This window comes from Sturnira hondurensis, unplaced genomic scaffold (genome assembly GCF_014824575.4).
Source record: "Sturnira hondurensis isolate 20B ecotype Veracruz unplaced genomic scaffold, ASM1482457v3 Scaffold0004136, whole genome shotgun sequence".
Classification (NCBI taxonomy): domain Eukaryota; kingdom Metazoa; phylum Chordata; class Mammalia; order Chiroptera; family Phyllostomidae; genus Sturnira; species Sturnira hondurensis.
The window spans coordinates 55,038,526-55,053,609 of record NW_028076767.1 but is presented as its reverse complement, the minus strand read 5'-3'; the positions used below and the strand labels follow the sequence as shown (position 1 = coordinate 55,053,609).

The 15,084-nt window shown below is 37.2% G+C and overlaps 1 protein-coding gene across 11 annotated transcripts in view; it reads left to right on the top strand.

The window, feature by feature from the left end:
* Nucleotides 1-15,084, top strand: part of PKP4 (plakophilin 4) — a 245,663-nt gene that overhangs the window by 177,146 nt on the left and 53,433 nt on the right. For 9 of the 11 annotated variants that reach the window (XM_037044659.1, XM_037044660.1, XM_037044662.1 and 6 more), the window contains 3 exons: nucleotides 5,759-5,890; nucleotides 6,000-6,190; nucleotides 9,016-9,568. In XM_037044659.1, coding sequence (XP_036900554.1) covers nucleotides 5,759-5,890; nucleotides 6,000-6,190; nucleotides 9,016-9,568 — 876 coding nt within the window. The remainder of the gene's footprint in view (nucleotides 1-5,758; nucleotides 5,891-5,999; nucleotides 6,191-9,015; nucleotides 9,569-15,084) is intronic. The other 2 variants (XM_037044658.1, XM_037044657.1) reach the window with 1 other exon arrangement.

Below are 15,084 nucleotides of genomic sequence, written 5' to 3'. Positions count from 1 at the left end.
TTAATAGAATTCAGGAATTTTAAAATATTTATGACTGGAGGTCTTTGTGGTAATATATACAACTAAAATTCTTCTCAGATTTGTCATTGTTAGAAATCAAATCAAATCAAATACTTTGTACCAGTTTTATACTTGGAAAGTGTGCTTAAACTATGAAATTGAATCCAGATAGATGAGCGTTTACAGTGGGTTTCAAGACAGACTAATTGATGTTTAAAGCAGTGTTTCAAGTGAACTAAAATATACTTCATTAATGGTTTCTATTTTCCTGGGGTTTTTATATAACATTCTCTCCATGAGTAAATTTTAGAGCCATCGTCTTAATATTTTAAAGATAGTATAAACAGCCCTGACTGCTATGGCTCAGTGGATTGAGTGCCTGCCTGTACACCAAAGGGTTGCTTGTTTGATTCCCAGTCCAGGGCACATGCATGGGTTTCAAGTTAGGTCCCCTGTAGGGGCACTCGAGAGCCAGCCACATATTGATGTTCCTGTGTGTCCCTCTCTTTCTCTCTCCCTTCACCTCTAAAAGTAAATAAATAAAATCTTTTTAAAAAAGATAGTATAAACGTGTAAAACTGAGGAACCTAGATATACTCAAGAGAACCAGACTAGAAATCATTGCAGGAAATATGGTCTTCTGCTTCTTATCTTTATTTCTATTAAAACTTAACATTTCAAGGGTATCAGATGTTTGTAAGTAGTTTATATATGATCGAACAATCTTCAGTTATCTATATCTATAATATTCTTAAAGTATCAGTCAACACCTGTCTACATCTTTTATAGACCAAAAAATGTTCTTATGCTTTATGTTTCTATCACCAGAAATACATTTCACTCTAAAACAGTATTTTTCCAATAATCTCATTCCCTCCAGTAAAAAGTTACCTGCTGTAGGTTACCAGAGTCTTGTATGTCAAAGACATTACTGAAAAGGCATTTTCTCAGAGTCATCTGCCAGGTCTCCTTTCATGATTTGGCACAGCGCCTGCACTCCTTAGCCATAAAATGCACTGCAGTATTTCCACAGCTCCGTGGAAAGCAGACTCCTTGATGAGTTAACTGTCAACAAGACTCTCTGTTTGCCTTTATATTACATGCTATGGCCATCCCAAGAGTCTGCCAAAACTCACAATACACTGTCTTTTATGTAAGGGCAAATCTCTGAACAGCATAGCAACTCAGGACAGGATGAGGACAGCAACTCAATGAGAGAATCTCACGTAAGGTCACGGTATCTGGACTGTGAAAGACTGGCTACAGAGTTGTATATACTAAAACTCTCCTTACTAATCTCTAGGCTCTTGTTTCCATGGTGATTCTACACACAGTACAGACCTCTATAATTTTATATAATTTGAAGTTCTTTAAAGAGGCTTTAGACTTTTTACTGAGCATTTTTTATTCACACTTGGTATATATATTTAGGAGGTACATACCAGATACTCATTATTGTTCCTTGCCTGCTAATATTTTTGTTAGCTGCAACCTTCTACTTTTCCTAATTGCCTTTTTTTTTAAATGCTGGGCAATCAGATGAAATGCAACAGACAAGAAGGGCTGTGCTTCCAATAATCTTCCGGTCTTAAACACAGATGGAGATTATTTCATTGTACCTTGAAGCTTGTTCAAGTTCTATATTTTTAGACATGCATTTTCTTGGAAGATGCTAATTTGATGTTTGAAAATGCCCTGTAGTATATTTCTGGTGTTCCAGAAAACATGTTTGTGATTTTCTTAAAGAAGGAACACATGTTCTTCAGTATATAGATCAAAGAACTAGCATTCATATTATGTTTGTCATTTTTACTCATAAAAATGTCTCTCAATTTCATGTTCTGATTGTGCTATATTATAACATGCTAGCTATCATGGTTACAGCATTGATTGCAAAGTGATTAACACCATCCTGTCTGTAGTCTCTCTAGTAAATTCAACTAGTGTCTTCTTGCATCCCACATAACAGATGCTTTTATAAGACATTTATTTTAAAGTAAAGTTGCATAAATAATGCATCGTTAATAATTGTGAGCCTTGCCATACTACTAATAATTTTGAGTTTACCATACTACAGCAAGGAGCACTTTATTTGTTAAATAATTTCCTATTTGTTTAATAAATAATTATTTATTTATTATTTATTTAATAAATAGGAAATTAGCCTTCTGTTTATCTGAGGTATGGTGATTGGGTGGGCATACATTTATGTGTGTGTGTAGAATTTGTGAATTATAAGTTTTCAAAGAAACAGTAAATAATAGTAAAACTGTTTTGAAAATGGCTTAACTTAGTTCTAATGATGCACAGGAGACTTCAGGATCTTCCTATCTTTGTAGATACACATTATTGTTGGGCTCCACTACAAAGGTAGAAAATTTACTGAAGACCTCGTTCATAGTATAGATTTCAGCTGTTTCATTAAATAAATCTCATATCAATTTTTAAAACTTTTATATTTAGCATATTTTGCCGTGTATAATGCACATGTTTTGCCCAAATTTTTTAGGGAAAAATAAGGGTGCACATCATATATGGGTAGTGCTAATTCCATATCTATATAAATATTTTAATTCTTTTATTTATGTTTATGCATTAAAAGTGTAACTCTAGAAAGCAATAGCAACATCATATGGAAAATAATACCCTGGAGTACAATAATCAGTTTTGTTTCCAAATATAAGTAAATTTAACAATTGAATTAAAAAATTAAAATGAAAGATTTTTTTCCTGAAACTTTGGGCCAAAAACGTGGGTACACATTATACACAGCAAAACATGGTACCCATAAATAAAATACAAAATCTATGCCTGTTCTGTAAGCCCAGCTATTTAAATCTTCAAATTGGGTTTGGGGGGGCATGGGAATTTAGTAATTAACTTTCCTCATTAACCGTCTCAGTGTCCTTTTCTATATTTTATTTACTGAGGCACTGCATTTAAAAATCTGAGAAGCAGGTACTAACATCTAGAGGGGACATGATTATATTATTTGGTGGGTGATCTGTTTGTTTTTGTATTTTTTTTGCAGCACTAATTCTGTGAAGTTTGTTTAGGATGACCAGTATAGAGTCATGTATGTCACAGTTTGTGCTTTCTGTTTATGATTACCTTAAACAGCTTCTCATAAAGAAGAGTTTAAATGAGCACAATTGTTTGTCCCGTGATTTTGAGAAAATGTTCCATTGGATGACGAGACAGAATTGCTGATTTTTAGGGTGCTTCTTTCTCTTTCTGTATTTAAATAATAGCTCCCTATAGTTTAAAAATAAAAGATGGAGGCATACACACACTCTAATGGTTTCTGGTTTCCATGGTGATAATTTTTGAATCCTGACACTGCATGCCACCTAGTGTTTCCAAGCCAAAAGCTCTGCTATATTGGTGTCCCAGATTTTATCATATACTAAACCTGAAGCTAAGAACTAGCTTACCATTGTTTTCTTTTAAAAATAACAGTGTATTTTTTCCGTGTGTGGCAACTCTTAAAGCTACCACATTGGCCCTTCTCTACCTGTAGTTTGTTACGGTTTTATATTTGATTTTCCTGTGTTACATTCCTGAAAATAAAGGTGAACTACTGCATGGCTCTGATTTCAGGCCCTCTCTTGTGTAGCTCTCCTGAGGTACTCCAGTCCCCCGTCAAAGTCTTCTAGCCTAGAAAACTAAGTATTTTACCTAATCCTTAATAAAACCCTTCCAGGAATTGCTATGTAAAAATTTTTAGAATTCCAGAATCTCACGAGAGAAGACTTGGAATGAAGCAGATCACTCCATCAACCTGATAGATACTTAGATCATGTTTCAACATGCACCAGGGAAACTATAGTACAATCTGTAATTTTTATTGAAATTTTAAGCTAAGAATTCAGAACTGACAGAGCATCAAATGATAATTCAGGAGATAGGTTGTTAAAAACCTCTATGAAGAATCAGTGGGTCTTTTTGGAGTCTAGGAAACAAAACCTCGGATAATTTGACATCAAGTTGAAGGGTTAGAGTAGGGGTGGGGGGGAGATTTCCAAGTTCTCCCATAAAGCTTGTATTCACTTTCCAAACTAGCTTGGTTGGCACTACCTAAAAGTTGTACTTCCCTTCACATAGCCAAATTTTATTGACCACAGCAAGGTAAAGCCTCAGCACTCAGAGTAACTGCTAGTCTTACTGGGAATTTGACCAACAAATACTTACTGGGCACCTGCTGACTGTTATGCACCTGTCCTGGGCACTGATATACAGCAACAGTATGTAAACCAAATTTCCTGTGCACATTGAGCTTATATTCTAGCGGAGAGCAGTGCTTATAATTGCTAAAAGAAGGGACAAGCTGGCCTTCTGTGATAAGTGCAATCTGCTTACCCACTACTTCCTTCAGGAAATTTTTCCTAAGCTCCTTTCCCCGAGATACTGTTAGTCATCCATTTCCTGTCCCTCCCCTTCTCCCTCTCATATATACACATACCCCCTATCTTTTCTTATAACTGCATTCCTAGGGACTGGCATATAGTAGGGTCTTAATAAATAGTTAAAGAAACAAAGTCAGGCCCTGGCTGGTGTGGCTCAGTGGATTGAGCGCTGGCCTATGAGCAGAGGGTTCTTTGGTTCGATTCCCTGTTCGGCCCTATGCCTGGGTTGTGGGCTGTTGGGGAGTGTGAGAGACAACCAGTTAATGTTTCTTTCTCCCTCCATTTCTCTATCCCTTCCCTTCTCTCTAAAATAATCTTTTTTAAAAAAAAGTCAGAAAGGAAAGAGAAATGAAGACATTGAAATCATTCGGATTCTGTGTTGAGCTCAGAATGTGTTACAAACAATTTAAATCTATGAAGTGAGAGTGAAACGGCATTTGTGGAGGAAAATGTTTGATAGCAGCATGAGGATTAAATTTGAGGAAAGAAAGACTTTGAAGATAATCACAACATGGGTAAATATAGTTTGAAGATACTAGAGAAAAGAGGATATACTTGAATGAAATTAGGAAAAGGCAATATAATCTACATTGCCTAGATTTGCAGCATAAAAAAAAGAAGTTGGAATAGGGGAAAAGGAGATAAATTGTTTGTAAGTACAAGAGGGCGGAATGCTAAAGTTGACAATAAAACAAGATAATGGGAGAAACAGATTTAGCTAGAGGGGACAGTGGTCAGGGTAGATTTGTCTATGTTCATTTGGAAAAAGACTAAAAGAAAAAAATGGATAAGAAATTAAAGTTTCCTTTGTTTACAATCTGAAATAGTTTCCGTTTTTGTAATTCTGAAAACTACAGAGTTCTGTTGATTTTTGATATGAAATATGACATAAAAAGCTAACCCAATTTTCAGAGTGTATTTTTAGCACCAATCAATAATATGAACACCGTGCAAGTTTTCATTTCAAAAGTTGGAAGTATGGGGCGGGGGGGCGTCTTTTTAAATACTTAGTACCATTCTCACTCAGAGTCTGATAATCCTCTTGGAGGGAGTCACCTGAGAGGTGAGTTTTCCAAGGGAAAACAAGGTCAGTTTTCAGATTTTAATTTCATACAATGTATAAATTAATTTCATGAACAACATTCATGAAATTTAGCAAAATATGTTAATAAGCTGTGTGTATGGAACACTCTCATATAAAAAAGAGGCAAAAATAATTGTACAGTTTAGGTGGAAAAGTTTTCATTAGCATAAAGATTATAATATGTTACTGATAAATACCTGAACCTTTTCAGCGAGTTTTTATGTAATATTGTCCTAAGATTTAGCTAATTAAACTCATCTTCTTACAGATGTGCCAAATTCTGGTGTAAACAAACCTAGAGTTTCTGACCCTGTCCATCCCAACCACTATCTCATCAGGACAGAGCCAGAACAAGGAACCCTCTATTCGCCAGAACAGACATCTCTCCATGAAAGTGAGGGTCTGTTGTATTATCTTTTACATATTAGATTTTCTTTTAATATCTTATTTTTTAAAGTGAGCATCAGAAGTGTAAATAAAGATATTTCCTGCTGGTTTCATTCCTCCAGGATCATTGGGTAACTCAAGAAGTTCAACACAAATGAATTCTTACTCCGACAGTGGATACCAGGAAACCGGAAGTTTCCACAACAGCCAGAACTTGAGTAAGGCAGATCATAGACCACAGCATTCATTCATAGGATCAACTAATAACCATTTGGTGAGGAATTCAAGAGCCGAAGGACAAACACTGGGCCAGGTAAACCAAATACATCAAGAGCCTTGGAAAGAAATCTTTTTTCCTCCTAACTGAATATCTGTTGTGAGGTTTTTTTATTTCTCTGTTGTTGTTTTTTCTTCCAAGAAAACCCAATATGTTCAATTTTGAATTTATAGAATGGATAAAGTAGTAAATTCATTTTGCAGTGTGCAAGTCTACAGTGTTAAGGAATGTTTAGCCATAAAACCTATGTATTCTTTTCTTTTCATTATCTCCCATTAATGAATTCTGATAAATTCCAGACTCAGGAGAGTAATTCTTTGAAAGCAACAAGTTTGCCATAAGGGGAGAAGTGCAGCAGGAATGAGAGAGAACTGGGCAGGATGTTGTCCCTGATGAGTTATGAGTTCCAAAAGTACTACCGCTAAAATACGCTGTGGAGCCCAAGAGGGCAGAGCACTGTTTCCACACCTGCATCCGAGGGGAATGGCCTAGTCTAACCAAAGTTTTTTCCTTTACTACAGTTGTTCCCTGAAAACACCTTTCTTTCCTTTGCTAGAAGATAGAAGATATTCCTGCCTATAGAAAGTCATTTTATAGAAGCATATCTATTCTGTTAAGATAGGGTCTTCTAGTTTGATAATCAAAATAATAATAATAATACTATTGCATATATATTTATAAAAACTTCTTAATTTCTGAGTCATTACCACTTTGTTCACATCAGTCCACCAAGATATTCCAGAATTATTAGAAGCAGTAGGAGTTCTGAGTATCAGTGATCAGTGAGGATAACTATCTGTCCAAGTTCCTTAGTGATTTTTCTGGAGCTGAAAAATGGCAAGATGGTCAAAGAAGTTAGGCAAACACTAGTTCTTCCATAATGAAATATAGGAAGCCCTGAAGGTTACCACGGCAGCCAGCCGGAGTTCCCAGTGCCAAAGGAGAAACAATACAGCTTCAGCTCAACTATTTAAAGGAAGTTTTTAAGTATAAATATATAAATTTATTTAAGTTTAATATATATAAATATATATATTAAACATTTATATATTAAACACAAATATAGTGCATCAAATTTTAAACTAAAACAGAAAATCTTATGTCTATAGCAGTCAGATTCAAGCTATACCTCAGGCCTCAGATTATAGATTTTTTTCCTTTGCTATTAGGATTGCTCTGATGGAAAAGTTTGAGACACTTTGGATTAAGTGCTTGCAGGAATTCATCTGCTTAGGTGAATTTCTGTATCAGGTGCATTAGACATCACGCTTTTGAGTAATTATCTTAACTACAGAATTAACATCTCTTTTTTCTCTAAAAGGTTGTTACTTTTTCTAAAATTACCATAAGTTGATTTTGTTCCTAGAGCTGAAGAATTAAGTTGGGGGAGGGGTCTCTAAAAATTAATTTACATATAGTTTGGAAAATACATTTTCTAGCTATCTGGGCCAAGAATTATCCCATTTGGGTAGTAAAGAGCTAGTCTGTGGGATTTTCTTATTTTTAGCACTATTAATAAACCCCATGCACAGATTTTAATTTTCTACCTGTCTACTAATTTTTGAACCCCCTCTTTCTTGCCTTGTTGCCTATTTACAATTCTCTTCCCTCCTCAGATCCTCTACTCTCCATGGCTATTGCCTTTCGAAAATTGAGTTTGGGCACACCTGAGGTCTCAGAGCAGGTGTTTCAGCCAGCTCAGTAGCTTGTGGCACCTGGAGACTAAACCTGCTTACTCTTACTGCATCTGCTAGTGTACAGAGTCCTTAGCTTATCCCTGTTTTCTTCCCTTACTGCCCCAACTGAAAGTGACAGGGGTTGATGGCAGCTGTATTCCAACAGTCAATAGGGAGATACAGAGCAGCCTGGTCCTGGGCTAGTAGCCCAGTGCCCTGGTGTCTGTTTCCCATCCCTGTTGTCCTCAGGCCAGTTCCCCAGTGCAACCAGTGTTCTTCATTGTTGTACTACATCAAGACAGGGATCTGAGACTCAGTGTCTGCAGGAATCTGCAGATTCACAGAAGGACCACCAGCCTGGGCAGAAATGGTTCTCATTTCTCTGGTCTTTTCCAGCTGGCTAGGCCAGGGACCCACCAGACTTTGACATCCCTCCTATGGGGATAGATTTGGGGTACCTTTATTTGTATCTCTTTAAATCCACTAGCTAAGATAAGAGTTTACATATTAAAGGAGGTAGAAATGACTGAAATTACTAGAAGCCACACTAGAGCTAAAAGAAGACACAGATTAGGCTGTAGCACCTGTCTAAACAAGCTGTCCCTTGAGAGTAAATTCAGAGAAGAGAGGGTTGGACCCCAGGCTCTATTCACACATCCATTTATTCTGCACTGAAAGAATACATTCCTTTTGTTAACAAGGCCAATCCATAAAGACTAAACACTTGTAGATGCTCTTCTAGCTACATTAGATTGATGTGTTCAAAAGGTTTTTTTTTGTTTTACAGAAATACATTATCTTGGCCAAATTTTGACTGACAGGGAGTAAAATAAGTTCATTACTCCAATGACACTTCATACTTTCAATACAACATTTTATGTGTTGTGGAAAATGCATAAGCAAGAGGGTAAAAAGTGTAAAGACAAAAGAAAAAAGAGTATTAAATACCTGTACATCTCTCATTACTGGTTGATTTTAGTATTCTGATGGGAAAGGTGGAGATTATGACACCGAAACAATGTAGAATAAGGAAATATTAAGATCCAGTTCTAAACCATAAAAAGAAAAAGAAACTTGGATGCCTAAAATAATCACATTGTAGTGAGCTATGTGCATTTTTTTCTGTAATGACATGGGACATAAAACTGTGGTTAAACCCATTTTCTTTTTTCCCCCTTTCATCAGCCATCAGTAGCCAATCGGGCCATGAGAAGAGTTAGTTCAGTTCCATCTAGAGCACAGTCTCCTTCTTATGTTATCAGCACAGGCGTGTCTCCTTCAAGGGGGTCACTAAGAACTTCTCTGGGTAGTGGATTTGGCTCTCCATCAGTGACCGACTCCCGACCACTGAACCCCAGTGTATATTCCTCCACCACATTACCTGCTCAGCGGGCAGCATCTCCGTACTCTGCACAGAGACCCGCCTCCCCAGCAGCTGTACGTAGGATTGGGTCCGTCACCTCCCGGCAGACCTCCAATCCCAATGGACCAACCCCTCAGTACCAAACCACCGCCAGAGTTGGGTCTCCTCTGACCCTCACGGATGCACAGACTCGAGTAGCTTCCCCAACCCAAGGCCAGGTGGGGTCGTCATCCCCCAAACGCTCAGGGATGACCGCCGTTCCACAGCATCTGGGACCTTCACTGCAAAGGACTGTTCATGACATAGAACAATTCGGACAGCAGCAGTATGACATTTACGAGAGGATGGTTCCACCTCGGCCAGACAGCCTGACAGGTGAGTACTAGGTAACAGCACTCCATAAAGTCCAATGAGAAAAACTTCTGCAGCCTTGGCTGAAACAGCATGATAGCGTGAGTGGGCTCGTGTGTTCCTCTCAGGACTCATACTGCAGACTTCAGGCCCTGTAGTTCATGTCACCAGAACTTTTCCAAAATGAATACATTTTTTCTTTGACAATACTAGGACAAAAAAGTTTTTTGTTTTGTTTTTTGCATTTTAGAAGAATGATTGGAATTCTAAGCTCTTTGTTACTTTGTGTTTTTTTTAATGAAACATTTTTCAGGTAGTCTACCCATGCTCAAACACATAACTCATGTTAAAAGGTGGTATAAAAATAACTGATTAAATACTAATTTTAAGTGCTTTCATAGTATAGACTAGCATATGGATTGTCTCACCAAATGCATTGATTTGAGCACCCAATGGGAAAAACACAAAGCTGTAATGAATTACCTTCAAATGCCACTTAGATTAAATCAGAAAGACATCAGCCAGGGTCCTGATAGTGTAGCCATGTCCTTCAAGCTATTTTCATGGAGGGCTTCCCACATAATACATAAACATGGTCCCTTGCTAAAATGAAATTTATCTTCAACTAGTGTTTTAAATTATATTTTTAATGTAATGTATACACTAATATATAGTTTCAAAAACTTGAAACTATACAATGAAGTAGGAAATGGGAGTCTCAAGCTCCTCTTTTGCCTCACCCAGGCCCACTCCCCACTCTGTGTATCTTCCAGAATGTTTGCTTATGTATCTCAGTATATACATTCCATACAGATAGGCTCATTGTGTTATACTGTTGAGGTTCTATAATATGGATCCTTTTTAATTGGTTTGAGAGCTTTATTTCATTCTCTCAATAGATGCCTAGGACCTCATTTTTATAGATATAATTTTTTTAATCACTTCCCTATCAGTAGATGTTTAGGTTCTTTTCCATTTTGGGCAATTAGAGACAACGATGCAATATAAAGTCATGGGCAAAAGTAGGTTTACAGTTGCATCGTGACATTCTTTTGAGTTAGTAGAGCTACTGTAGTCGTTATAACCTGCATATCTTTTTCCATATGAACAACTCTGAGCCTGTTTACCCACCCCTGTATACTGCTTTTCCTGCATATTTACATTTAGACACAAAGATAACTGGAATCCACTTCTTGAAATAGATTTACTGCCTTATTATTTGTTCTTAAAGAAAAATTGTCAAATACATCTGCCTTCCAGGAAGGTAGTACAGATGTATATTTAAACCAGTGTTTTGAGTGTGACCGTTTTCCCCATACCTAGTACTGCACATTGTCAAAATGTTTTATTTTTTGCCAATGTAGTGGGCAAAACTGTACCTTACTGTTGTAAATGGCCTTTACTGAATTAAGCTGAAGGTTGGAGGTTTCATGTTTATCAGCCGTTTTATTTCTTTTCTGTAAAATATAAATTAGGTCTTTTGTCTATTTTTGTAAGTTACAGAGCTTTTTATACTTGGAATAAATTAGTCTCTTTTAATATACTTCTCAAGTATTTTTCTCATTTTGTAGTTTGTCTTTTTACTTTGCTTTTGGTGTATTTACAGAAGTTTTTAATATTTTTGTGTAGTAAAATTAATATCCTTTCTTCATGGCCTCTGGGAAATGTAAAGCCTTTTTGAGGTTTTTCTAATTGAATAGTTTTGCATGAAGAATTAATATTGAACTTGATTTTGAGCTCTAAGAAATTCCTAGTAGAGAAACCCCCTCTTTTTCATTCAGCCATCAAAGAAGTAAATGTACTTGGCTTAGATATTTTCTGGCATGCCTCTGAAAAGCATGCAGAAATGTGAGGTAGAAATCATTTATGACATTCTGTCTCCGAAGGATACCTTAAAAGATAAACAGTTGTGAGGATTTCTCTCTTCCTCATTGTGTATGTATAGAATGGCTGTGCAGTAACTATGTTTGTGAAGAGTGAAGTAGAAACCCAAGGAAGGCAGCAAGCACATAAACATTGTCACCACATTAACCCTTTGGTTTAAAAAGTTTGCTTCTCTGACTTCCAGCCACGATGGAGATGTATGTAGACATGTTTCACTTTTTCACACAAGTAACTTCAAAACTAAAAACAAGAAGATCTGCCAGAAAGTCAAACTGCATGGAAGTCTCATAACCAATGATTTTTAAGAAGAAATATTTATCCAGATGAGTAGGAGGGGTGGAGAGGGATTTGGGACAGAGAGGACACAGTGTGGTGGCAGTGAGGTAGCAGCAGCAAGGTGGCAGCCAGTGGAACAGGTCGCCCCACATTCACATGTGGTGGACACAAACTGGGAGGGTCACTTGAGGAGTGAGGGATCAGACCACACAGCCCAGGGTTCCAGCACCAGGAAAATAAAGCCTCATAACTTCTGGTTGTTAAAACCTTGGGGGTTGGGCAGCCGAAGAAACTGCCAGTCTCCAGAAGAGTCCATTTAAAGGACCCACTCAGTCCTGGAATGTAAGCAAACCCATACATTCTGGTATTCAGCACTAGGGTGGAAACTAGAAAGGCACCTGTTGCATACAGGAACTGGGGGAAATGACTGAAAATAGGGCAAGAATGAGCAAGTGGCATTGTTCCCTCTACAAATCCTCACCCACTTAAGTGCTACCAAGTGTGAAGCAGGTTGCCCTACCCTAGGGAATGCCTAAGGCTCCTCCCCTTACCCATAGCAGGAGCACCAAGACAGGGAGTCAAAGCAGCTCTACCTCATACACAAACAGAAAGGCTGCCAAATTGAGGAGATATGGCCCAAATGAAAAAACAGGTCAAAACTCCAGAAAAAGAAGTACGCAAAATGGAAATAGCCAACCTGTGAGATGCAGAGTTCAAAACACTGGTGATAAATATGCTGAGAGAATGAACTCATTGAGTATGACAAACACATAAGGAAAGAAATGAAAGCTACACTAAATGAAATAAAGTAAAATCCACAGGGAACCAATAGTGAAGGGAAGGAAACCAGGGTTCAAACCAACAATTCGGAACATGAGGGAGAAATACTCAGAATGTACAGAATGAAGAAACAAGAATTCCAAAAAATGAGGAGAGAATTAAGACTCTGGGACATCTCCAAAACTGCCAACATCTGAATCACAGGGATGCCAGGAGAAATGGAAAAACAAGAAATTGAAAACTTATTTGAAAAAATAATGAAAGGAAACTTTCCTAATTTGGTGAAGGAAATAGACATACAAGGCCAGGATGCATGGAGAGTCCCAAACAAGATGGCTGCAAAGAAGCCCACTCTGAGACACCATTAAAATGCCAAGGGTTAAAGGTAAAGAGAATCTTAAAAGCAGCAAGAGAAAAGGAAACCGTTACCTACAAAGGAGTTCCCATAAGGCTATCAGCTGGTTTCTCAAAAGAAACCTTATGGGCAAGAAGGGACTGGAAATAAATATTCAAAGTCATGGAAATGGAAATCACATGGAGGGTTATCAGCAGGGAAGGGGCGGTGGGTAGGGGAGAATGAGGGAAAGGTACATTGAGTAAGAAATATAATTGGTAGGTACAAAATAGACAGGGGGAGGTTAAGAACAATGTGAAAAATGGAGAAGCCAAAGAACCTACATGTACAACCTATGGACATGAACTAAGGCGGGGGCAGGGAATGCTGGAGGGATGGAGGTCCTGGGCAAAGAGGGTCAGAGGGAAAATAATTGAGACATAGTATAAGCAATAAAATATACTTTAAAAAGTAACAAAAAGTATGTTTTTCTGACAACGAAGGTGAAATTAGACTTTATGTTCCAAAGGGGAAAAGTTTATACCCAGTCTATCGCAGATTGTTTTTTCCCTGCTACAGTCTTCAGAAGAAGCAAAAGGTTTCCTCAAAAATGTTTCCCATCATCTACCTACCCGCTTACTCTTAATGTGGATTCTGTTTGGTGAATTCCCTTCTTTATTCTTCAGAAAGTGTTGTGATTACATTTGCTATGGTTCTTGATTTCAAAGGATTAATAACATGCTATTTGAAAAGCCTGAAGGAATATTTTATAACAGATTCAGACACTTAGATATTTGCTGATCACAAATGATGATAAAATATGTGCATAAAGTAATATTTACCACAGAAAAATATGTGTCCTAAAATACATCAGTTTAATTATGTCAAGAAAAGGTTGCAGAATACAAAGAATCCTTATTTTGAAGATAACTTTATGTTAATCCAGTGTCTTAAATATAAAGGTTTTAAATCACAGGTAATAAACCATTATAATAGGTAAACTAATATGTACATGTGGTACAGATAGAAACTATAGAGTAGATAAATATTACTGTGGAAGATCAGCATTTTGCATTATTTGGAGGGGGAGATTAAAATTAATCTGTGGAAATTCCTCTGGAAAAATTATTTTTAATAATAAGTATAGAACATAATTATCTTCCACTTTAAAAGGTAGTAAATTTAGTGCATTTTCTATACATAGTCATTTGACTTAATCTGTAGGGGCTATATAATTTTGTATTTTTTAAATATTAACCTGTAGGACTCTGTTTTACTTTTCTTCATGCACGAACATAAACAAAAATAGTTAACAGTCACTATTGGGTTATTCACAAAGATTTATAATATCAAGGAACTACTTACTATGTCTCAGTATAATTCTGTCTTTTATTTCCCATTATAATCTGTCACATATGGTAATTTCATCTCAGCACTAGTCCTACAAGTAAATATTTACTGGGTACTTTTAATAGTTCTGAGGAAGATCATATTGCTACCTTTCCCATGAAATTACAGAAAATGTTTACAATAGTTTTGGATTCCAGTGAAGGGTCTGGCCAATTCCATGCCCCATGAGCACGTAACATTTGATAATGGTGCAGAATGTTTTGTTCTTACCTCACATCACTGTGGGGTGGTGGGGCCACCATTGGGCTTGGCTTGCCTCTGCCCAAGTGTGAGTGATGGTCAGAGGCTCTGCTGAGTGTTAACATAGCATCTTGTATTGCTACGATTCCTAAGGACTGGCTGTATTTACACGCTGGCTTTATGTCACCATTGACAAAAAACAATGCCTGCACTTTTGTTCACAATACTCATGGACTCCATAAAGAAATGGAGCTTATACTCTGCTAAGAAAAACGAGAAATCTGCCAGTGAATAAAAAGCTCGAATCCTAAAGTAAGAGCTTTCAGGTAACAATTATAATATCATCTTTAGAATAGCATTGCCTTCCGTGGACCCCTGCTTAGCTAACCTTGCTCTTGCTTTTTAATTTTGTTTGCAGAGGGCTCTGTGGAGTTCAAAGTTTCTCCCACCACTTCTCATTGACTCTTGATGCTTAGCTGTGTCCAGTGCTGAGTGTGGAATGTTACAACACTGACCTGAGGTTTCCTCTCAGCCCTACCAGAAAGTACCTCTGACAATAGGGGATAAGTCACATTTTCTTCTGGGTCGTCATTCCCCTTGGTTTTGAAATTAGAGGGTTTGTCTCTATAATCCCCCAGTTGTAAGATTGTTTAAACCTATGATCTTCATTTTAGCA